The sequence below is a fragment of the Cyrtonyx montezumae genome, unplaced genomic scaffold, assembly GCF_038088225.1.
Source record: "Cyrtonyx montezumae isolate F1298 unplaced genomic scaffold, pur_monq_1.0 scaffold_0, whole genome shotgun sequence".
Lineage (NCBI taxonomy): Eukaryota > Metazoa > Chordata > Aves > Galliformes > Odontophoridae > Cyrtonyx > Cyrtonyx montezumae.
The window spans coordinates 42,993,978-43,019,937 of NW_027071824.1; the positions used below are offsets into that span (position 1 = coordinate 42,993,978).

The following is a 25,960-nucleotide window of genomic DNA, read 5'->3' on the forward strand; positions in this document are numbered from 1 at the left end:
TTTGTGTCTGTTTAAATAGTAGTTTCCATTTTTCTAAGCTTCCTTACTGCCAAACTAAAAAGAACACAATGTTCTTTTAATTCAAAATTTCCTTATATCAAAAGCATTTTGAATATATTCCATACTATGTTAAAAAATAAATAGAAAAGCAGTAAACTCAGCCTCTACACACACAGAGGTATCACTTAAATTAGTCACAGTCAAGTATCTAGTGGCAGGCTAATGTACTTAGCATAATATTACTTACAATATTATGATACTGAATTATACTCTGATATGGAAAACCATATGAGATTATAGAGGAAAAAATGTCTTACAGCAGATATGTAGATACACATTTTATTTTTGTTTCAAAAAAATAGCAAATGTCTTAAGAACACAAACCAGATAGTTATTAAAAGCTTCATAGCAAAATATTTAGCCAACTTTATTACAATATATAGGCTTGAGGTTCTAATAGTTAACACTATGCCTCAGTTCACTGAGCAAATAATGCTCCTGATACATAAACATTGCACAGTTGAAACTTGGAGCTGAATATTAAAAAAAAAAAAAAAAAAGTGTACTTTATCTTTGATCATTCATAACCAACTGAAGTACAACAACATTTTCATGGGTTTTATTCTTTTTGGGAAAAGACATTTAAAATAATTCCTGAGCATTTAGACTAAGTGAATATATCCAAAATGACCAATTAAGACCAACATCCTGCTAGGTGAGCCTTGCAACCAGAAGTTACATTCTCTGTCATGGCAGCCATGGCAGGATTAAGACCTATAAACCTTAATGAAATACATGAAAACTTCCTGGTATGAACACTTAAATTCTCTTTATAAACCACCTACAACTGCCAACTGAGAAGTTTGCTCTAATGAGAAAAACATAGTTCTAAATGTCATATACTTTCACAGAATCTTGTAATGCAAATCACCCCAGCTAAGCTTTCAGTGAACCACCATGCCAATAATTATGTGAAATATATAAAGCAAAATTCAGGCAAGGGACTTTCATACTGAGTTAGTATGCATATTGAATTGTATGCTTTGTATCAGCTATTTTGACCAAAAAGATCTAGTTATTTAGCTTCTTCTATTGAGAGGCAATATATTCACTTCCTATTATTCTCTTCAGAATAATGTCACAGTATAATTTTACTCTAGATTGTATTTCTAAAATCCTGTTAACATTATGTTCCTATGATTTTAATTGAATCCAAACAGTTTGATTTTAGAACTGCTGCCAATAGAAGTGCTTTAGTGAGCTAACCCCAGAAGGATTTTCAGATTTCTTTAACCTGGAATTACTGGATTAAATTATAATGTAATTAGAAAAATTACTGTACAAAGCATAGTTAATAATTCACAACACTAGTATCCAACTTGATCAATTACAATGAATTCACAAAAATGTTTTTAATTATACGCACTCTTCTCCAACCACCCACCTCAATATGTAAACAAGTTTCTCACAATGACAGTGGCAAGATTTTAGTTACTGAGATGTATCATATGTGAAAGACAACATCTAGGATAAAGGCCTGAATTTAACAATTCCAGTACATACTGCTGCTCACTTCCCATTCTAGACCACAAGCACAATTTTTAGACTCTTGTAGTCATTAAAATAAACAGAACTTATAGGTAAATTGAGCTTTTATTCTAATGCAGGCTTCTGGAGTCAAATGGATAGAAACTAACATGCTTATATAGAACAGAAGGAATAATGACTTGGAAAAATTTGGAACAGTCGTACCAAAACTCTCCGAGCACTGACAATGTACAATATTGCAACTGTATGATACTATGACAAAAAACTTGTCCTTACAAAGATGAAGATTTTTGCTTGCACAAGCTAATTTTAATATGCTATTAAGCATTTGGTTAAAAATAGGCTTGTACAATTTTCACTGAAAACGAAACACTTGTCAAAATATTTTTGTTGTTTTTTTTGTTTGTTTAAAAATACTGTATGCTATCTTGTAAATTCCAACTTAAACATTAAAACCTTGTTTCAGAAGTTCCCCTCTTTAAATTGTTACTCAAAAACTCATCGTGTTCAAAACTCAAATTATTGTGAGATCTTGATATCATTAGAAGCTTTTCCTTATTGGTAAAGTCTTTTTTGACCACTGCTTGTGGCACAAGTAATCTATCCATTGGGTCTTCTTTGTTTTCTAATTTCATATATCCTTTACTGTTGCTCCGATCCAGCCTGGGCCAGCTGGGATGTTTCCTTTGTTCAGCTTGGACAGTGAGTGTAGATGGACCCCTGTCCAAATCCAGGGACTTTGAATGAGAAGACAGAAGATGCAAAGATGTATTGGAACCAAACTGTTTCCTGGCAGCACCAGGGGATAAAAGCTTCCCTGTGCTTGGTCCAAGGGTCATAGAAGACTTGAACTGGTCATGTTGAGTGTCTACAAACGAATTATGTCGTGGTAGCATGGTTGGCTTGCAAGATTCATTGGTGTCAGTTAATGGAACGGGCAAAGAGTCCATTGAGAGATTTCTGGACCGACTCCTCGTGATCTCAGAGTCCTCAGTTATGTTGTCTATACTGGGCTCATCAATAACACAGTTATTCAGTTTAATTACTGGCAGTGTGAAAGCACTAATGGAAGATGATACAATGGATTTTGTTTCACACTTAATAGAACTAGTGTTTTTGTCATCTGAAGCCTTGCTGGAATGAGGGTAAAGTCCAAAGACTGAACCAGACTGCTCAGTCAGCAGAGGTGGTATTAGGCTAGCAGTGGTCCTACATTCATTTAGAGTAATTTCATCTTCTTCAGCAGAACTATCCATTCTTAAATTACTCTTGAAGCCAGAGAAAGGTGCAACTGTGTTTGCGGCCAGCCGTGATGCACATGAGCTCCCACTGTGCCTGAGTTCTCCTTCTCCTAACAAACCAGCAAAGGCACCACTTAACTGCTTTTGCTCCTTGATCCTCAAGGTGTGTATGTCTATTACAGTGGAGTATATGTCTCTCATGTGTATGATTTTTGTTTCCTTGTCACGGTTTTCATGTAGAATGGCATTTGCGCAAATAAAAATGAAGATTCCAATGCCCATAGTAAAAGGGCCCAACATTTTCATCTTATCTGAGTGTACATGCTGCTCAAAGAAACGAAATAAAATGCTTCCTTCGTTTCTTAGGACCTGGGTTTCATTTACTGATAGATTATCTTCAGATCCCAAAAGTTGTTCCTTTTGTGGCCAGTATCCAAGGATGGCCATTGCAATTCCCAAGAATGAGATAAGCACTCCCAAAACAAGGAAGAATCCTGATGGAGAATAGAGTCGGATTTTGCCCCTGACAATGACTACATCTGCCCTGGGCCGACGTCTGACTGGTTTCTTCTCCTCAGAAGCTGGTGCAGCAGCAAGATTTATATGTTGCTGAGATCTGGCAGAGTCTTGCCTTTTCAAGGCAGCCAGTCCTGTTATGACTCCTCCAGTTGCTATCATAGTTCTATATTGTGTCCTGGAGGGAAAAAAAAAGCAGAAATATTAGTGCAATGGAAGTTTGTGTACACTTCGTTAATATGTAAATATTTATTGATGATTAAATTATAGATCTTCTTGAAAGAGATCTTGCCTCTTACGTATCAGCATACATTAATATATTCTTATTCTATCATTCAAAGAAGCTTTTATTAATCCTATTAAGACCACTTTAGTTTCAACTACAGAATCACACGTCTTCCTGAATAAAGCTGATCCTTCTCTCTGCATACCTGTATCCTTTTTCTCTATTGTTACATCATAAACCATAAACTCAGTTTAGTTTACCAGAAAGTCAACTTTCATAAATGTCAAGCTCATTAAATCAAACCTTCACTGTTTTTATGAGTTACTTTTTTTTTTTTTTTCATTTTAGACTTTATATACCTGGGTATCTACTATGTGGAAAATATGGATCAGCATGGGTTTCAAAATGAAAGACATGTTTGATCATTTATTTATGAGTAAAAGTAACAAATAAAATGACACAGTTCAGGATTATTTATTTCTTTAAAAAACACCTTATAATTAGACTACAAAATAGATTCTAAGGTTAGTTAATTAATTTGAATGAATACTAGATCATATTATAAAACACAACTAAGATGCTGTGTACTGGGTTTTAAAAAAAATATGTTTTCTTTGATGGTATTGCTAAGCTCAAAGATAATGAAAGGATGATGGTGTGCTGCAGAGAAAAAGGTGAAATGTCAATGCTGGGGATGGCTTAACAAGTAGATAAAGTAGAAGTTAGCCTAGGAGTATAAAGTAAGGGCAGAGAAGCAGAGGCAAAGCAAACCAGTGACTACCTGCAATTTGCAGAAAATAATTTTGATCAGGTATCTTTAAATATTTGGATTTTAAAAATCCTAACAGGGATGACCATGAAAAAAAGAAAATGAGGTCTAGTTCAGTGTGAGAAACAGACAGACTGTATATTTGAACATTATCATGAATTTCCAACAGGTATCAGGTAAGCATATTTATAAATGTAAGTTGCTCCAGCCTGCCATTATTTGATGACTATGAAATTAATAGGGAGTTTGAGACAGTGGCTGATGGAAGCACTAATCCAGAAAAAAAATGTATGCACTGTTCATTATTATTTGCTCAGCAGCTATTCAGGTGACAGACAAAAAGTGGCAACATCAATTCCTTCCCTAGATCATCATTATTAAAAGGCAGAATGCTTCCTCTCCTTCTGTGAGAAATCCTTTCTTTATGAAGGGAAGAATTAAAAAAAAAAAGGTCTGAGGTACTACGTATACAGCAGTTTCTGAATTCATGAAAGCAGACTTGAAAGGATTATTCAAAAAACTTCAGAAATTCAATTTGTGGTGTCAGGTTTCACGTTCCTAAATTGTCTGGAAATTCTAACTTACTGCAATTCATTTCCACTTTCACGCTATCTAGGCAACTTCAGTAGTTTCATTTCAATTAATTTATTGAATGCTTCATAAAAAGCCATAATTTGATGTCATAAATTAAAAAAAAAAAAAAAACAAAGAAAGTTTTTCAGGTTGATAGTATTAAAAAAACGAAAACAAACTTTCTCATATGTCACTCTATAAGGGTTTCTGACAAAAGTAAAAGATTATTCTTCTGTAAAACAATGTTTGAATCTCTAGGCAGAAATAAGTCGAACTTACTCATTAAAAAAGCCATTGTATATTGTGCTTACTCAATTAAAAATAATTAGTTTTCTCTATTAAATAAATTAAGAGAATTATGATCTATCTTTACTGAAATGAATAAATCATTTAGCTATTATCTAATCTGCTTCCATATTCTTTTCCACATCCGAGATCTTTGCAGGGATAGAGTTTCCATATTCATGTGGCATTTTGCAGCACACATAAACCCACACTTGTCCCTCTCAGGGCTGCCAAGAAGCCACACACAGGGTAGTGCTAAATCCAAGCTCTGCCTGTTAATAGGATTTGATATTTTGTGTATTGCATTGTGTTTATTACAGCTACCTGGACTGCATCTAAGGGTGAACCAAGTAAGCTTGGATTTGATTGCTAGATATTTTGACCACACTTTCAAGAAGAACTCCTCTCTAACTCTGAAATGCACATCCAAAAAGAAAAAATACATCTTGAGGTATCAATCTACAGAAAAATTCTCATTTGCAACTTTTACAAATACTGCAGGAAAAATGCATAAATGTAATTACTAATTGGCATACAATAACTTGAAGGATAGAAAGAGAGGTCTCTTAAAGTGAGAGAGCTCTTGAGCCATTTGGTCACCTTCTTCCCAGCATTTCAGGAGAACACTCTTCCACTTTTCACTTTACCTGCATCAGAAATTGGATGTAGGGGAGACCAACTTTGATGAAACAAGATGAAAAACCATTTTATACACAGAAGAAGTCTTGTTCCTATTTCTTCAGTTGATATCAACATTATTAAACCTCTTTTCTTCCATGGAAAAAAAACCACAACCAAATGCATAAGTAATGATCTTTAATAAGCCACGGTGCTGGGTAAAGCTTCTATACTACTTAATATTAACCGCTGATTTCTTATCTCTCCTCTATCTAATAAAAAATCTATAGCATTAGGAGACATATTGATATGAGATTATTTCAGAAAGCTTTTCATAAGCCTACTACAATTATATGCCTTTTAACATGGAAAATCTTTCTTTAGAAAATGTTAGAACAAAGTGACTTTGTAGACACACAAAGATTATCCTCTAGATCTGTTTAGGTGCGCCACAGAATAGCCATAACCTGAGAATATCAATGACTAATGCTAGTTTTCTTATTCAGCTTAGTACATTGGCTATATTTACTCTTCTTAATTTACAGTCAGAATTAAAAGTTCTGAACAAGCAAACCTTACAAGATTCTGAGTCAAATTACACTAGGAGCTTTGACAGAATATTATGGTAGCACTCAGAATGACACAGTCTTGCTCTAAGATGCATTGAATAACAGTAAAATGGATGTGGAGTACAGAGGAAAAAATACAAAGTCTGTAAACCATTTTATAAAACATAACCATCTTGCTGATACCAAAGCACTACAGCTGTAAATTTTTATTTTTTTATTATTTTTTTTTTAAGAACAAACATGCTTTTTTTCCCCCAAGATTATGCCTCCCTAACCTGGTGTTCTGTTTGCTCCAGCAATAACATCAGTACCTGACTTGGTTTTGGCTCAAACAGAGCCAATTTTCTCCACAGTGGCTGGTATGTTGCCATGAGTTGGATTCAGGATGAGAATAATGTTAATAACATACTGATATTTAGTTGATTCTGAGCATTGCTTACACTGAGTCAAGGATTTTTCAACTTCCCATGCTGACCTGCCAGCAAGGAGACTGGGGATGCACAAGGAGCTGGGAGGGGACAAAAGCAGGACAGCTAACTCAAACTGGCAAAGAGATGTCCCATCCCATACCATATTGTTCGTGCTGAACAAAAGACTGGGAGATGTGTCCGAGGGTGCAGCCACTCCTCAGGGTCTGGCTGAGCATGTCAGTCACTGATGAACAACTGGATTTGCAATATTGTTCTGTGTTTGTTTGTTGTTGTTATTTTTCCTTCTAATAAACTGTCCTTACGTTGAGTCACTAGTTCCTCCTTTTTTTCCCGTGCTCTCCCCCACCCCACTGAAGGGCAGTGGGCAAATGGCTGTGTGGGTTTGAACTGCCTGCTCAATTAAGGCACAACAGAACTAAAGGCCTAATACTTTATGGTTTTAGTCTTAAAAGAAACAGTGGCCCAGATTTACTCCTATATTGATTCGTATTGTGCATTGATTTGTACTATGCTATTGTTACCATTATGCTATGTTATTGTTATTGCACACTGCTGGCCACTCCAAGATCACCCAAGAAAAGCCTATTCTTGCTGTAGATCCTGTAAAGTAGCTCCTGACAGTGCTCTCAAAAATCTGTACAGAGCAGAATGACTCAGGTTCTTGATGCTTCAGGTCATGGCCCTTAGCAAGAACTTCACATTTAATACAGGCTTCAGGCCAAGTGCAGTCTTGTGCATCTGACATGGTTTCAAGATGCTCCCTGAAATCCAGCAGCAAGTGGAGTAACAGGTTGTTGTGTGTCCCTTAACATGAAGAAATTGACTCAGCTGCTCCCCATAGGTTTCTCATGTACCAAGTGCTGGCAGCCTCAAAAGGGCCTTTAGAGATCCATGCAGCAAGGACAAAGACAGGGAATCTGAAGGAAAGCCCTGGAAGACACTTGGAAACATGTACATGATAAGAAGCCATGAGAGGAGATGCAAGCCATCTAAGAGTATACTTGAGCCAGAGGAATAACTCATACAGGAAAAGTTGGTGAACAGTTGTGTAATGAAAAGTATCAGTCTGTGATGAGGACAGACACCTGCTTCTTTCTAATGTTACAGTGGCTGCCCAGATAAAGGCTGCCAGAGAGACTGAGGGATTCTGCTTTATCACCTTTCCAAATGCACGATTGCTAAGATGCCCAAGGAAGCTTATACTGAAAGAAAATTGTGAAAGAAGGTAAGAAATGGTTTTCCTAGAAGTTTTTTGTGGGCAAGCATTAGACTTGTATCAGCTGAGCAAAGAAAGAACAATAGCAACAAGTGGAATCTGAGCCAGCAGTGTGCCCTGGGAGCCCAAATGGCCAATTGAACCCTGGGGTGCATCAGGACGAGCGCTACCGCTGGGTGAGGGAAAGGGATGTCCTGCTCTGCTCTGCACTGTATGGCCTCCCTCAGCTTCAGTACTGAGCACAGGTTGGGGTCCCACAGCTCCTCAAGTGGAGAGCAGAGGGGCAGCACTGAGCATCGCTCTCAGGTGACAGCGACAGGACCTGAGGGAACAGTACAGAGCCACATCAGGCTGAGAGTTAGGAAAAGGTTCTTCACCAGAGGGCACTGGGCACAGACCAGGCTCCCCATGGTAGTGGTCACAACCCCAAGCTACCAGAGTTCAAGGAGTGTTTGGACAGTGTTTTCAGAGTCTGGATTTTGGGTGGTGCTGTGTGGAGCCAGGAGCTGGACTCGATGATTCTCGAGGGTCCTTTTCAACTCCAGACATTCTATAATTCTATGATTCTGTGATTTTGCTGATTGAGTCAGAAGGTCAAACTCAAATCAACGAAGAAATGAAGGGAGTAGATTCACTCCATAAAACATAGGTAAAGCAGGGATTAAATGCCATGGACAGACTGTAATGACTAATGTAATGACTCAGGTGGATGAGGGTCCCTATTTTCTGTTTTGATTTGTCTCAGCATGTCAAGCTTTTGTGGATAATTAAACAGAAATATGATGTGTTTTTGCTGATAGTGTAACCCATATCTGAATTTGTCAGCCTAGGGAAGGAAGGGAAGCCAGAGGCAGGTGAGCAGTAGACCCATTAAAGCAGATGGTGTCTCCAGACAGCTGCAGAGTACAGAGCAACTTGAACAGACTGGACATGTCCACAGGGAGGTGTGACAGATAAAAGGAGTCACTCTGAGTCGTTTTGAAGCTAAGAACCACCTACACAAGAAATACTCAGTTATCCTTCGGAAGCCAAGGAAATGACAAAATGTGTGGTATAGGATTTGGTGGGATTTGAGCCCAGCTGACTCACTGATTGATTATCCCACATAGAAAATGTGTCAAATGCAAGAACGTATTACAGACTGCACATTTCTGTTTTAATCACAACTAAGACATTATCAGCTATTTACACAATGGCTCTGCCTCTAGGCAGCCCAGAAAAATCTGTAAGGTGTATGCAAGAATAAAAATTCTATGGAAGGAGTCCAGTCTGCATCATGTGGTAAGTGGCTCCAAGCTAACTTCTGCTTCCACAAACCATAAACTCCTAAATCAATCTTTACTCTATAAAGGGTAATACCCCTTTTTCCTCCCTGATGACAAGCATCATCTTAGCCATACAGGTACCAGCTAACTTTTTTTTTCAGAGACGGTCAAACTATTACAGATTCAATTATCTCGGAAACTATACTAACTTTTGACCGGTAATTAACTTGAAGTTTGGAATTTCTATTTCAGGTGCCTGAAACAAAAATCTATTGTTTTCAACTGTTTTGATACAATAAAATGTATTGTCACTACTTACCACTTAGTCTTCTGAATAAATATATTGCCATTTGTCATTTAATTTAAAATAGATACCAGGAGCAAAGATGGAAAGTGAAATAAAGAATACTGATATATTTCTTTAATATTACTTGCTTTAATCCAGATACTTTTCCATGTCCCTTAGCACTTATGAACTTTGTATTTTGCATAAGTATTTCTTACGCTATAAAACCAGAACACTTAAGTGATTGAAAAATTATTGAAACTTAATTACTTCAGATTATCAGAATACACATGCTATTCCCCATAGTTTTATTTTATCTAAAACTGTGAAAAAGTCAGGTCTTGTATTTCAGCAAAAATACTTCGTCACAGTAAGAAGTAAGGTGTGAAAATAACTTGTACCACCACTGTATTACACATTCTACTTCTTCAGTTGATGAGGAAATTTATTTCCTGTTAGTACAATTTGTTACCATTTAAGTGTCTCAACTTCAAACTGAGAGGATACAATTTAACATCAAGGAAAGTTTCCTTTAGTTTTGATAAATTTGAAGTCCTAGCAATTAAAAAGGTATGTGCAAATTCTCATCATTGAGAATGCAAATGATAAAGTAATAAGAGAACTGATAACTGAGTAAACAAATCAATATTAAGTTGAATTTAACAGAATACATCTAAACTTTGTTCCTGATGTACGGTATATCCATCTGTTATCTATGCATAGACATTGTCACTTGATACAATCTCTTCCACAGGTAAAGACAAATTCTTTCAAAGCAATTTTATAGGCATAAAGAGAATAATCTTTTTGGCAGACATAATACAGCAATAGCCAAAGAAAGAGTAGTTCCAGAAGAAACAGAAAAAACATCCCAAATTCCATTTCTATTTAGTAGCTTAACAAGCAGTCCTCTCCAATTGACTAATAAAGACATAAGTGGGACTACCATATGATGCAGCTCTCTTCTAATATCCAGTCCTCAAAAATATGTTTAAAAAAGCAAGTAAGAAAAGTATCTTTTGTATTTGTGATTATAGGGCATCTTAAGTGTATTTTAATTGACAATAGGTGAGATGAAAGCTTGTGAAATGTAGTATTAAAAATCTTCATAACCTCAGCTGGGATTTTGAAGTCATGCAAGCAAAGCCAGGGACAGAAAATTGCATGCCTATTTAAAACATTAAAGCTTTGAAATTTCTAGCTGAAACAAACCCTTTGGGTTCAAATTCCCTTTAATGTTGCCTCTTTTAGGCTGCAAAGGGATAAGCTTAGGGACCAATCACGTCCTTTTAACCTCCTGGTTGCCAGTCAGATTATGGAAGCAAGCCAAATCATGCTAGCCATTTCACAGCATAAAAGGGAAAAGGCGGGCTGCATGTGGGTCAGTTAATGAAAGAATCGAGGGTGTCTAAGGGGTAGCAGTAGGCAGAAGGTCCATAGCAAGGATTAAGAGCTCAGGCTCCCCATATGTTGGTAGATCTGTATCAAATGTGGCTGTGACCCACTCATTCAAAAAACCTACATCTGGGAGCAGTTTCCAAATCTGCACTGTGCTGACCCAAGCAATGCCAACAGTCTTCATCAGTCACCTCTAAAGAATTAACAGAAGATAATTAGGAATGGCACATCAGAACATCAGATTATTATTTATAGACATTTCTTTATATTTTCTTGTTAAAGGAATCTAAGGGGACCACAAATTGTGAAGGACAGAAAGCCATTGATCTAGTGTGGGTCTAGAGGATGGACTGAACATATATTGGAAAGAAAAGAAGAGGCCATTTTTCTACAAGTTGAATACTGAAACAAGCTAAGAAAGGGAAAATAATTAATACAAAACCAAAAACAAATGCAGGCTCTTAGGAGAGACAACAGATCTCATTTTATATGTTATTCTATAGCTACTCAGTGACAGTACTTTGGAGCACACACACATAGGAACCTTTATTGTATACAGTCACAGTTCTCTTTTATAAAAATGATTTTGATGCAATTTTCAGAAATGGTAAATAGCTGTTGAACCTCCCTTGTTTTACTATTCTAAGAGACACTGAGGTGGCAAAAATAGAATTATGCAGTTATTTGCATGTATTTGCTGTATCAGAGAATCGTATAGAACCTCTGAATGGTTGAGGCTGGATGGAACCTCTGGGTCCACCCGGTCCAACTCCTGCTCAATTAGCAACAACCAGAGCAAGGTGTTCTAACAGCTTTTGAAGATCTCCAATGAGGAGGTTCCACAGTCTCTGGGTGACCTGTGCCAGTGCTCCATCACCCACACAGCTCACAAGCACTTTCTGATATTCAGGTGGAAGCTCTTGTGTTTCTATTCCCAGTGTGACTTGCCCTGGTACTGGCCGCCACAGAAAAGACTCTGGCTCTCTCTTCACTGCACCCTCCCTTAAGATATTTATAGACATTGACAACATCATCTCTGAGCCTCCTCTTCTCCAGACTGAATAGTCTCTTAGCCAGTCTAGATGATGCACCAGTTCCTTCACCATTTTTTTGACTCGTTCCAGTATGTTCATGTTTCATAACAACACTGAAAATATCATATCTCCATTTAGACTCGGACTTGCTCTACTTCATTAGCAATAATTCCATGGCACATAGCATTCCTTATTCTGACTTTTATGACTATTCTTGCGTTAGTTAAAGTATAGCTCTCACATCTGGGAAAGCTCAGGTATGACTATGAACAGTCAGCTTCCTAACTGAACCTTCTCCAGGCTGTTATACTAAGTGTCTGCATAATGACTCTGTGGATAGGTTATTAAATTACCAATTCACAAAGCTACAATTCCAAAAATACTTTCATTCTTCACCATTCCTTTGGAAAAAAAAAAAGAGAGAAAACAATCATAAAACTGCACTTAATTACTGCTTAAGTGAACCTGTCAACTGGCAAAGAACAGAACTTGGTTACGAAGGTACAACTCATGGGAATCCAAACTTTCATAGCTGTTCAGTTGGTGTTCAAAGAGATGCAAAACATTTCTTCCTTCAGAAAGCTCATGGAAGTGAGCATGCAGTGCCTTTTTGTTTTTCAAAACAAATTTTGGAACACTTTGCTCAAGACAGCAGCCTCAACAGGTTGGAGTCTGGGTTCATATACACAATGTAGATACACTATTATAAGTTAATTGGTAACTTGGGCTCCAGTGGAGCTCAAGAGATCTCAAGGCCAACCTCCTTCTCACAGCAGTCATTTGCATGGTCCCAGACTACTCTCAGGGCATGGGCTTTAGCCCTTAGCAAAAAGTGAGGCCCCTGGCTGAACTTGCTCCAGTCTGTGAATGTATTTTCTCAAATTTTATGGATACAAAATTCTTTTTTGGAAATACTCTGGGATTTTATTTGGCTGTAAACTTGATTTGAAATTATCAACCAGTAACTAAACATGGAATTTGAACTACGATCTACAAACTCAGAAATATTGATAAATATAACCGTGGACAAAGTAAGAATGCCTGTGACTTAAGGTTTTGGAATGTCTTGACTTCATTCTTTAAATTACACAAAAGAAAAATCCCTTTACAATGCCTTCATTACCTACAGTATCTGCAATGTACATGAATTATTTCAATTAGCATACCAAGGTCGAAGGCAAATGAACATCCAGCAATGCTGCACGAAGTTGAATGCCCCAACTGCTTGTCCACTTTGCTGTCATCTTTTCTCCAGCCTGATCCTTACAGTAGGTCAGATATTATAATTCTGTGCAAAATCAGCAGTATCCAATATTGGCAGCATTACACAGAGCTCATTAGCCACTCACAAAAGCACAGAGCACACATCAAAGAAAGAAGGAACCTGAGTTCTACATTTTGCTTTCAAAACACTGCTTTATGACTTGGCCTATATTCGTTCTACAGGCTTTTGCCTGGCTCAGTTGCACTCACTTTTACATTTGTTCTTTCCTCGGTTTTATCTCCAGACATATTGTGGAAATCTGGTGAGTTTACAGAATTTCAGAAATTTTATCAATGTAACACACGAGGTTGGCATCAGGTATCAAATGTCTAAAACAGATTCTGAGTCATCACACAATGAACTACATGTTCTCTTCATGGCCACAGAACACCTATCTCAAGTATTATCAGCCTGAATAATTATCATTGTTACGTATGATGTCAACAACATCCAGCCATTCTGCTTGGCATAGCTGTACCAGCTTAGCACAATTGTTAAAACAATGGATTAGAGAAATACAAGTGCGCAGATACTAGACACATTTGTTTGTGGCATGCCTACTGTAATGTCTGTATTCACCGCATTAAATTATCTATAACTTGTTTTCAGAAGTGTGCACTGATAACTTCCCCATTTATGCACATAATTTTTCACTTATTATGCACAGGTATATGATGTCCTGTTCCAAAATATATTACAGAACTATAACAGAAAGCAAGAGAGAGATAAAAAAAGAAAAGAAAAAAAAAAAAGACTGCAGGAACAAAAATAGGAAGAATCTTTTTAAGATTCTTTCTTCTTAAGATAAAAAAGCACTTAAAAGCAGACAGACTAATAGCGTTCTTGCATTATTTTCCTTGCAGAAGAAAAAAGAACCGAATATGCACACAACAAAATAAACCTGGATATGGTTGCTTTACTTTTGCTTATATTTGCTTGCATTCTCCAGCTTTGTGTTGTTGCTTGTATTTTTTTTCCTACTAAAAAAAAAAAACTAGCTTTGGATTTTTTTGAGCCTAAATTGAGTAAGGTGATAGCTGTCCTTAATGACTGAAGTGATAAAATGTGCTTCTAAGCTATGATGGTGCTTCAAATGTAATGCCTCCTGTTTTGTTGGCCCACAGTGGCAGAAGGGGATGTTGGTGGTATGGGAGTAGAGGCTGAACCTTCCCAGCAATATCCTGCCACACTTTGTTGCTATGTGACAGATGGCAGCAGAGGGGCATCCTGACAAAAGGGCATTGGACAAGTGTGTATGAAGCACAGCTGTGTCAATTGAATTCCTCCATGCAGAAAGACTGCACCCATTGACATTCACTGACGTTTTCAGAATGTTTATGGAGAGAAGAGGGTAGAAGTGAGCACAATGAAAGTTGGTTTGCATGGGCAATATTGTCCTAGCAGCAACGTTGTCATAGCTGACGTAAAACAGCTTCACTGGTGCAGATTTTTACACGTGTGGCATGCAGGCTCTCGTTCATCTCTGGTGAAAACGCATAGCTAATGGTGATGACTATGTTAAAAATCACTGTTTTGTGGTTGAGAATTTGCTCTATCAAATACTGTTACTGTGCTCTGTATCTGTTGTAGTTTGCATAGAAATAATTAGGAGACATTACTTTTGGAGTGATCTATATATTTTAGAACTTCAATTTCAATAAAATCCATTTCCTAGTGAAAACAAGCAGCAAAATTGGAAGTAGACTTGGTTATTTAGCCAAATATTCAGAATTATTTTTGAAACATTTGTTCATTCACATTGTTGGTGTTCATATTCATGGAATGGAAAAGATTCTAGGAAAGTTAGGCTTATAGGCTAAATAATTCATTTATTAAATCTTTTATGCTCTTCATCTATCCGCTTTCAGTATAAGTAGAAATAAAAGCTTTTTTACTGAAAAATAATAATTTTAGGAGAACAATCTAATTTAAAATGTGTGTAAGAAGCATGTGGGTCTGTACGTATTTATTTCACTTCGACTTTTTTTCACTTTATCTTTCAGATATTTCAAAGAATATGGAGTTTCTTTTGAAGAATGTGAACATTGTGAGATAACAGCAGAGTCCAGCAATACTAGAACTAAAATCCCAAATGCACAGAATTAATGGGAATTTGGAATCAAGCTCACAGAAGGCAGATTAAAGTACTGACCAGACATTAACCATGAAGTCATGAAATAAATAATATAAAGGGTTGTTTCTGAAAGACTGAATTTGTAAAAGTAGAGTAAAAGCTATCTGTCACCTATTCCAAAGGAAAAGTTAGCACTTTAGAGCTCAGAGTGCCAGAAGATTATTAAGCTCAGTTTCCCTATAAACCAAAAGTGAAACAAGATCAAAGGTGCTAACAAATATCTTCATTTACAAGCACTAGGACTTGCTGATTCTTCAGTCCTTGCACACAAAATTTTAAAAAACTTCTGAATAAACCAGTGGCAGGCACCTGCTGCAAAGGTATGTAAGAACAAATAATATTGTAGTCCTTTGGTGACACATCATCTAACTTAACCACCAATTTGTTACTTGATTTAGTCAGAGTAAAATCTTCAGGCGAGACATATACTCAATGTGGGCAGCAACCAGCTGTCAGGAGACCAAACAAATGTTCTTATGCTCTCCATGCTCACTTAATCATGTTAATTAGCATGTTCTAACAACTGTAATTTCACACTGTGTATACAAAAGTAGTCGTTTAAAAGAAGGTTTAAATAATATATGTATTAGATACGAGTTAAAATTTGTTCCTGAGGTGTTTCAGCAGAGCTTAACTTCTGACCTAGAAAACACATCATGTTCTTTTGTGCTGTAAAACATGCAGGCTGAAAACTGCAGAAATTATCATTCTCTGTTTACCCTTAGAGACCTAGGACCAGTTTTTCAAAGATATTCAAATAATGCCAGAACCTAACTCTGAAAAGTTCTTAAGTATCTATAAGTATCTGAAATATCTGTCATGTAGTCATGTTTGAAAGTTTCAGTGCATGTCAGAGGTACAGAAAAGATCCAGCACCTGACTTCACAGAACTTAAGTGACTCAGGTTCTGAAAGGCACAAACTTTACGCGGCTACTTGTCAATCAGCACTGACAGCATAATTTGAAAATAGTGCCCAAGACAACAGCCTGTGAAGTGGAACACTGCGTCCTGGCCCCTCCACCAACAGGATGCATTTTAGTTGTGTCATGACATTTTAGTCCATGTCAGTAGAAGAGAACATTCAGGGACCTCTTTAGAACAAGAACTGGGATCTGGGCTCCCTGAGCACCCCAGCCACATGATGAGTGTTTATGTGTCCAACAGGATCAGCTGCTTCAGCACAGCCATGACCCTTTGCTACAGCTATACTCCTCTGGTCTTTGGAAATCTCCTTTGACAACTATATTCCAAGGAACACTTTACAAAATAATGGGTCAGTGTTAGAATATTTTCCACTGAAGACCTTTGTGGAAGTCAACTTACCCTGCCAAGAAAAACATTAGCAGTAATAGTTTCAAGTGCTAGATTTAAAAATAAAGCAATAGTTCACACAAAAAAGAAAGCATAGTTCAAAAATACTTTGGGCAACGTTTGCCCATAAACAGATATCTCAGAAATAAATCATTATTAAATTACAACAAAACACCACCATGTCTTCAACTGAACACTGGAATGCCAGTCAGATGTCCACATGGAACATCATTACAACCTGAAAGCATTTCTACCACTCCTCAGTTTGCTGACCCATAACTGCAAAGTAGAAAGTACACATTAAAAAAAGCAGCAGTTCCAAGACACAGAGACTAGTAGATTAATCTTTCACATCTATAAAACTATAGAAATGTCAATATGAGGGTCAAATTAATTCCCAGTATGTCAATTATCCTTCACAATCTCTCCTTTTAATCACTCTCATTACCATTTGCATTGTAATAACCACTTCTTGTGTTCTAACATCCAAAACTAAGAATACTGTAAACAGCAAGAATACACAGACAGCCAATGATTTATCAGTAATGAGATGCTAAGAGAAAGACATGCTAAAATTCTGTAGGTCATATTTATGGAATTATACATGAATCTTTAACAGACAAATACTTATCTACATATAGATACATGATGTGCTTAGCAATTACTATTTTTTTTAACTCTGAACATCCCAACTGATGCTGTATCATTGTGGAGAAGGAGGACCAGGAAAAATCTTTTGGCTTAAGTGGTTTCTAGGACAGTAAAGTCTATCCCTCAACACTGATGACCTTTCTGCTTAAATTGTTAAGTATCAGCAGCAACAGAAATATGTACCCTGGAACCTCTGAAAGCAAAGGAGATCTGCTAGGCATTCTGTGCTCCTGTTCAATTTCCTTCCCTCTTAAAAACAAAGGACTGGGCAGTGCACAAAGACAGTTAAAAGAGCAAAAAAATGTCTTTCTGTGCTACCTCCTCACTTCTGTTTGCTCCTAGAATGCCCATGCATTCAGACAGGAAACTTCACAGCTTTCAAAAAACTTTTTTTCTGTGACCCTTAAGTGGTCTATATCCACTCCACCCTGTTGGCCTAAATTTCAAACACAGAGCTTTTCCATGGCTCCGAAGCCACTGAAATAGTTTCTGTGACTTCATTTTGCATCTATGAATCAGCATATGTCTATCCTGCTGTTAAGCTCCATCTATTTGTTCCAATTACGCCCTTTGCAGATTGTGTCCTTAACAGAGAGTTTGCGTAGTAGTAGGACACCTGGCCTGAGAAAAATGAGAATATTCCTAATACATGAGAAATGATTAAATGGTACCTAGACAAAACATGGTACCCTATTAATGCCCTATTAACGGATATGTTGCACTGATAGCATGCTACCATGTTGCTCAGTTTCAATGCACTCCATTCATGAGGTCTATACATCTGTGTTTTAAGACATTTGAGCTATCCTGTGTAATATAAAGCAAGATCTCAATTAACCCATACAATCAGGTCAGATGTCAACGATGACCAATGTTAGGTAACATTTTAATTTTAGAAAGAGATACTCAAGTATTATTTGTATGTATTACAAACTGCGATTTATTCACTAATGACTTGTGTATTATGTTTTTTTGCTCCTTGAGGTACTCGCTTACATTGCTATTTTTACATCGCCTCAGTGCTATTACAATTTTGCTTGCTTTTCCTTAGCCTGTGTCTGGTCACAGTTAATTACAAAGATAATGTCAGTTTCTTTTAATGGAAATCCTCCTGAGTTACACAAAGCCAGAATAACGCTCAGAATAAGGCACTTGAAATATAAGCAAGGCATGTTTAAACTCAACTGAATGCATGACTGAAGTTAATTGAAGCACCTTGTTAAAAGCTGTTGGTTGATTTGCGATGCAAATATAGATAGTATAAATAACCGAGAGAGAATTTCAATAAGGAGTTAAGAGTCAAGGAGAGAGAAAATAAAAAGTCAATTTTTTTCCAGCTACTGTAAAATTTATATTTGCGTCTTATTGCTTTAGGGTCTTCTCAGTCCATCACACAACATTTGTAGCTATCAGTCTGGTATGTCTAAAGCTTTAAAGCGCAGTTTCTGGGTGTATTTCTGAGGAGAAGAAAAAGGTCAGTAAAACTCTCTTAGCAAGCTATTAAGTACCAACACTTATAGTGTGGATTACTTCCTTTTTCTGTTAAGAAAGTACTGCAAAATTATCAGCTATGTGCAAGAAAAGCAGAATAAAAAAATAAAGAGAGGGAGATAAACTGAAAATGCAATTACAGGTTAAGCAGCAGGAAGCTGCCAGTAGTCTACCATAAGGTTTGCAGTTCAGAGTATAGGGGAAAGGGTGAAAAACAATGTCACCAGTTGATTATTTTTTCAACACAAAGTGTTACTAAATCACCTGAAATAGAACTATTTAGACAGCTAAAGCAACAAGCAAAAACAAAATGAAAATTATCCAAGCATAACGGAGGGCATCCACTAGAATTTATAAAAGCTACACAGAGTACTATTAAAAAATATTCATTCATGATTTCAATTGTCTCACAGCTGAGTTTAAAGGTCACCATTCAATGCCTGTCCCACTCAGCAGAAAGACATTACCAGCACCAGTGTAATGATAGAGTAAAAGGCAACAGATAAATACAGCAGACATTACAGAACATTTAAGACTATCAATATTAGTGCAAGCAGATAAGCATGACAAGCAGAGCATGCTAGGAGTATAACAGCTGTCTAGTTTTGCAAGTTACTTCCCTAACACAGGTCAATTCTAAAGAGATACTAAGGAATCTCTTCCCTTTCCTTACAGAAGCCTTGAGGGTTTTGATTCTGCAGAAAAGGTTTTCTGTGTAGAAAACCCTGGGTGAAGTAAATGGTTTAAGCAGTTGGATTAGTACATAAATACACAAGTTTAAGTTCATTATAGAACTAAAATGTGAAGGAAGTGATCAGTGCTTGGTTAAAGCAAAGAAAGTACTGCAGCAAAATCAATAGCGAATCCACAGTAAGCCAGATACATGAGAAAACTAAAGTACAAATATTACTCTTTTCTAAAAACGTGACTAAGAATTTGCAGAGCAAATATCAGAGGGAAAAAAATCTGTACAACTTGAACTGAACTTGATATTTGAAATAATGGTTAATAGAGCTGCAAGCAGTAAGGACCACCCAGAGTGAATAAAGAGGCAGATGAGCATGCAGAGAGATGAGCCAGATCATGCAACTATGTGAAAACAGCCTGAGATGTCAGAGATAGAATGTAATCTGACCAACACAAATGAACAAAAATGAAGATATCAAATGAGAACACAATAGGAGGCAAGGAAAAATCAAATAAACAAAATGACCTACACAAATGATGAAAGAAGACAACATATGAGGTTGAAACCAAAAAGGAAAGGCAAAGCAGCATCTGGTCATGAGTTTCATTTGTTTGATTTGTAGGAAATGTGCAAGGTCTGTGGGAGTTAACTAGTCAGATGCAGCTGCTGGCAGATTTGGAAGTTGATCACATCCTCCTAGTTCAGCTGGAGGGTAAGATTTTGCACAGCAAAAATCTCTTTTCCCTTCACATCACATTGTTGTTTATTCCTCTGCTGAAAGGATCAACCACCACCTGCCCAGAGGCGGAAAAAAGTACCTAATGGGCACTTCTTTCAGGCTTCTCATTTATTCTTCAGTTTTTGTTATCCTAATGCACAACTAAGATACCAGCACGTAAAAACAAGAAATACAGTCTTCAGAAAAGTCATGGACTGCTCTGTGCTGATTCAACATAGTCAACCAGTATAGCCAGCATTGGTATATATATTGATAGAATATTGGTATATATATTGATAGAATAGTCTTCTGGACAGTTCCTAACCACCTATTAGTTATGTAAGCTGGCTCTCTTGGGAATGTGCCTGCATCACCCTGGTACATGTGTGTGGTTTCTCACATTGTCTTGACATCCCAGGGTGTGGCTATAATCAAGGCACATCCAAACAGAGAGTGTTCCAAATTCCAGCCAACACTGGTGCTTCTGCCTTTGAAATAGCTGTGAATTTGAGAAAATGTTTAACACAGGTCTTCTGAAATTTTTCACAGCTGAGTTGTTGAGTGGGTGAAATAAGGGGTCAGAAGAGAGGACACTCAGAACATCTCTCATGTTGCCATCAAAAGCTAAATTTGGAGGAGAAAAATCCAAAGATAAGATACTTACCAGATTATCAGAAAGGTTTATTCTTCTGTACTGTCAGGAAATAGGTTAAATCATGCGGGAATTTTTGTTGGCATTCTTATTGGCAAATTTCCATTAGTTACAGTGTTTTACTGAGGACAGTAAAAGAACTTCTTGTCAGTTGCAAATTGCAAACATGAATATCCCTAGCCATGAAGATTGGCTGAAAGCTTTAGTTTAGATTTTTCACTTGGACAGTTTCACTCCATCCAGTTCCAAGTCTCATTTTCCAAGCAATGGAGAGATGTCTGTATAGCAGATCTCTACTACTGCATAGTGATAACATGTGATAGCCTTTCTCTGCACAGAAGCCCCTCATACATCTAGGAACAGTCAGCATCAATACTAAACCTGATGGTTCCTCAAGGGCTGGCACTAAATGCCTTTGCCATGACAGAAGTACAAAAGTCAGCTCATCACTGCCAAGCATGCTGAAAGCAGGGACACAGAATTAGAATCTTAGTGGTTGGTATTTGTCTGCTTTATTTAAGCTGACTTAAATCAGCAAACAGAAACACAGCTGTGCTCTCTCTTCTTAACTTGTCAGATCACAATCCATATGTAGATCCAGAAATTCAGCCAGAAAATCCCACATCTGACAAGCAAAAAACTGATCAAGTTTACAGGAATTATGTGCATATACTATACGGAACTAGGGCAGTATCTTAGTGAATTCTGAAATGAGAAAATCCTAGATGAGTCATCCTGCTTTGTGACCAGTGGGACAGATTCCTAAATAATCCCTAAATTAGCCAGGAAGCAAGTATCTCTCCTCTAGCTCATAGGTCATACCAAACAAGACTCGCTCACATGTAGTCTATATGAAGAACATTTCTTGACCAAATATTCTCGCTCATACTAAGATCATTAAAGAAACATCACTAAAAAGTGCTAGTGTTAATAATAACATCATCTGCTGGTGCCATAAATTTCCCATATGAACCTTCTCACAGACAACCAGTCTATCCAAGACAATTCCAACTTTCTTTCCATCCGAGAAACAAATAGATCACACAACACATAAAGCAGGACCATACTGTCACTCTGACAACTTTCAGAAATGCTGGTAGATTCATGCCATTCCAAAAGTGTCAAATACTAAGAGCTCTGAGAGGTGGCTAGAAGTCGAGATGTGAATGTATTCTAGCTTATGTTGCCCTATTTTATTCTGCTATTGTTATACTCCTGAATAAATGTAGTGACACCTGTTCTTGGTGAGTGTCACAGTCCAAACTGCATTACCTCACAGTGTAGTACTTGCTCTTAAAAAGCATTACTGAGGAACACTGAAGAAGTGAAGTACGGCCAGTAGAATATTTCTATGAAACCTTCAATTTTCCAGCATTTCCTGATTATCTTCTGATCTGAGCTCTGTGACCCAGCTGAGCATTAACATTGATTTTTGAATTTAATTACAGACACTCTGGCTTGGAGAACTGTGACATGCTGAAATTCAATTGAATTGGGCTTGCCCTGGCCTTCTCCTAATACACACTATGCTGATTAATTCAATCCTGTTCTGATTTTCTGCAGTGCAGGCTACATTTATCCTTCACCATTCCTTTATACTGAACACCAACTCCCATTTGCATCTGTGATGCAGAACTGCTTAACCATATGTCCTGCATCAGCTTTTTGTGCTTCATCAAATTAGTCAGTACAGAAACATTTTTTTAGAAAAGCAAGGGCATTAAGAACAAGAGGATTGAAGGGCAGGTAGAAACTCAGCATATGTTTTGGAGAGGGATTTACAGATCTAGATTTGCATAGGCTGCAACAGGTATGTACTATTCAGAATATCTTTATTCATCTACCTTCTTATTTTCATTTATTTTTTTCTTGAAAGTAATGTGATTCTACTGTAGCTCCGTTTTTATGAATCTTAATTTCACTGATAATGTAACCAGGTTACACTCAACCAGTGCCAACTCTTGAGGGCTGATTTTAGCCCCATGGAATGATGACAAATAATTTGTTTACTCCTCTGGCTCATGGAAAGGATAAGTTATAGATACTGTTTCAGGCTAACAAGTCCTGATTCATGTTTCTTAACCATAAGATTATAAACAGACCTCAGCATACTGGAACCTACTCTTAGTCAATATCATGTTCCAAGATGTCTGGAACAGAGCTACGAAAATGTCATCAGAAGATTATCACCAATAGTATTTATAAAACATTTAATATATGTTTCCCCTTCGAAGACGCAACAACAACAAAAAAAGCAACAAAAAGCTTAGGGCAAAATTCTAAAGAACAATCCAGAACCCTTTTCCGAAGTTACCTGTGAGCCTTCATTCAAAAAGGAATTTGAGTCTCCAAATTCCTTAGAAGTTTTTGACACTTTTAGACTCTGAACCTGCAAATAAGGCAAGTTTTAGCTTTAAGCATTTGAGCATTAAAGTACCTAGTTCCCATCTATCAACTGGGCCATAGCTCCTCTGACCCTACAACACCATCCTCAAATTCTTATTTATTAATCATGAAGTAATTAAGTTCTAACCATTCCACTACACAGCTATTCCTTCTTCATTCACACATATCAACTTTATAAAGAACTGGTTCATAAAACTTCAGGTAAGCCTTCAATTGATGAATGCACATCTTGCCATCTATAGATCTGGGCTGTAGGGCTTCACCCTCTATCAGTCTCTGTTAATAGAAAAATGAGGAAAAACATTTTAAAGAACAATATGCGAACTGTATTGTTTGCTTTAATAATATGCTTTTAAGGTGATGCTGTCATTATTTTGGACAATTTTCTTCTAGCTTTCACTATTTTATTTCAGCAGTCCAGAGTGGTGAACTGCACACTAAAAGCAGATTCAAAATATGCTGAATTATGCCTAAATTTAAAAATTCCTCCTTTAAATTGGAGTAGGCTTTATGTAACAACAAAATACAGGCTGCATGTTTGTGTATGTAAGGACACTTCATAAATTCAGAAAGGATTCAGAAAGTGACTGTCAAAGATTTATCACCATTTCCTAAAGGCCCTGTCTAATTGTAAGGTCTTACAATTTGCAATGACATTCCTTGCAATCCATACACCACCTGTGAAATTCTGAAGAATTATCTAGAAAATTATAAGGGAAGGAAAAAAGACTAATAAATCATAAATGTACTTGGAAAACAATATTTCAAAACATTACTGTGAAGTGCGAGCAGCAGCACTAGTTTCTTCACAAGCTATCTGTTAGCTGAATATTCATCTTGGTTAGTTGGCATCAATATTATTAACATGTTTAGTAACAGGAATGTTGAAATATATGAAATTTCAAAATTAAGAATCTTTCTATTGTCATACAAATAACTACATAATAGATACAGCACAGCATATTACATTTAGTTTTTATCTGTTTAAACAAAAGGAAAATAAACAAATAAGGCTTTGTTTATTTCTTCTTATTGAGGCTGCTTTGCTGAAATATTCAAGCTGGCCCCTAGACACTGTCTTCTTCATAACGATCACTCCACATTTAATACTGAGCTGCTCAGTAACCATTAATTGTGTTCTTTTTTCACACAAAATTAAAATGAAACTCATGTTTTGTACCACATCAAGTAGAACACTTCTACAATACAAACTCTTTACAATTAAGTGAAAATGTTTCATTGACTCTTTTAAAATTTCTCTTCAATGCCGCTCCTACAGTCCAACTAAAATCTAGAGAAAAAACAAGTAGTTCAGTTCCTTTACAGAGTATAAAGATAGCACCAGATGTTGTTTTAAAATGTTAAAGACCAGAAAAGATCTCAAGTTAATGACATTACAATCAAAATCATTTTATAGTATCTTCTCATTATTCTACTGCTTCCATTTTAAAAGTAAAGTATTTTTTCCCATCCTCCCACTGGGATATTCTCCTTGCTTCCAGCTCTATTTTATTACTGGACAGTTTGTCCTCATTTGTTTTTGTGCCACATTTTTTGACAGTTAAACCCAACTATATTTTTGAGACAAATTGCATCTGATGTTGAAATAGCTCACTGTTGTGTTTCTCTCTCTAATTAAATAATTTATTGTGGTACTTTCTGAATTCCTCATGGTACTAAGCAGGACAGAATCATCATTTTCTGAATTTTCTGAGCACTTGATTGATCAGTCCATCAGTATATACTTAAATGCATGCTGAACTTCAAGAGTCTGAATACTGAAGTTGACCTTGCCAGCATTACAAGCTAAAATGCTCCTTGCATTGCAGACTGATGCCAATGCAGCAGGAAATCACAACTGGATCGGATCGACTAAGGTTGGATCCTAGAAATTTCCCATTGCTTTCCCTGAGAAATCCTGATGATGTTTTTTATATAAAAGATCTATTCAGAGATGCTAAGGAGCAAGTCCTATTGAATGAGTGGTTCTTCAAATGGACTGAAGGCACAAACATTTCTACAGGTTCTAAAATTTACTTTTTTACTAATGGATGATTTAAATTCCTATGAGGACATTTGTGGAAAACTCTTGATCCTGTCACATACAGTTGAAACAGAGCTACATTTTTCATGCTTGTTCCCTTTTGTTCATTTCTGGGTTGTTTGGGATTTTTATTTTCCCCTGAGCTACCTTGTATTTTCCTCACTGTCACTTCAGTTATTTTCTGAAGCCACGTTTAAGAACTATGATTAACTATGATTACACAGAAACAAAAACAAGACTAGTCTTTCCAAATCCTAAATACATTTTTACTCAGCTAACATAAGCTAGAGAGAGAATACACAGCCATCTTCAATAAACACTAAAGGGCTTGAAGTCTTCTCTAACCATACGGAGCTGATTCCTTCATAACAAAGAATACACAATATCTTATATTGCAGACTACAAGCTGATAATAACATAATGAAAGCATATATATCTGCTGTATAAAAACGTATACAATCCATGTTCAGGGTAATTGTCCAGTTGTAACAGATAAATCAATGGCAACTTTATTATAATGCAAACAGAATCTTGGTCATTTCCTTAAATTTTATTTTTGGAAACTACACTGGCGAATTATGGCAGCAGCACACTAAAACTCGTATCTTCTGCCTACCAGGTAAAT

At 36.7% G+C, this 25,960-nt stretch overlaps 1 protein-coding gene across 2 annotated transcripts in view; it reads right to left on the reverse strand.

Moving 5' to 3' along the window:
* Nucleotides 1–339: 339 nt before the first annotated feature.
* Nucleotides 340–25,960, reverse strand: part of TMEM200A (transmembrane protein 200A) — a 52,694-nt gene continuing 27,073 nt past the window's right edge. The window contains exons 1-2 of one of the 2 annotated variants that reach the window (XM_065734012.1): nt 23,200–23,253; nt 340–3,483 (exon numbers count right to left, since the gene is read on the reverse strand). In XM_065734012.1, coding sequence (XP_065590084.1) covers nt 1,998–3,483; nt 23,200–23,213 — 1,500 coding nt within the window. In that variant the 5' untranslated portion in view covers nt 23,214–23,253 and the 3' untranslated portion in view covers nt 340–1,997. Of the gene's footprint in view, nt 3,484–23,199; nt 23,254–25,960 lie in introns of those variants that run through there. The other variant, XM_065734022.1, reaches the window with a different exon arrangement.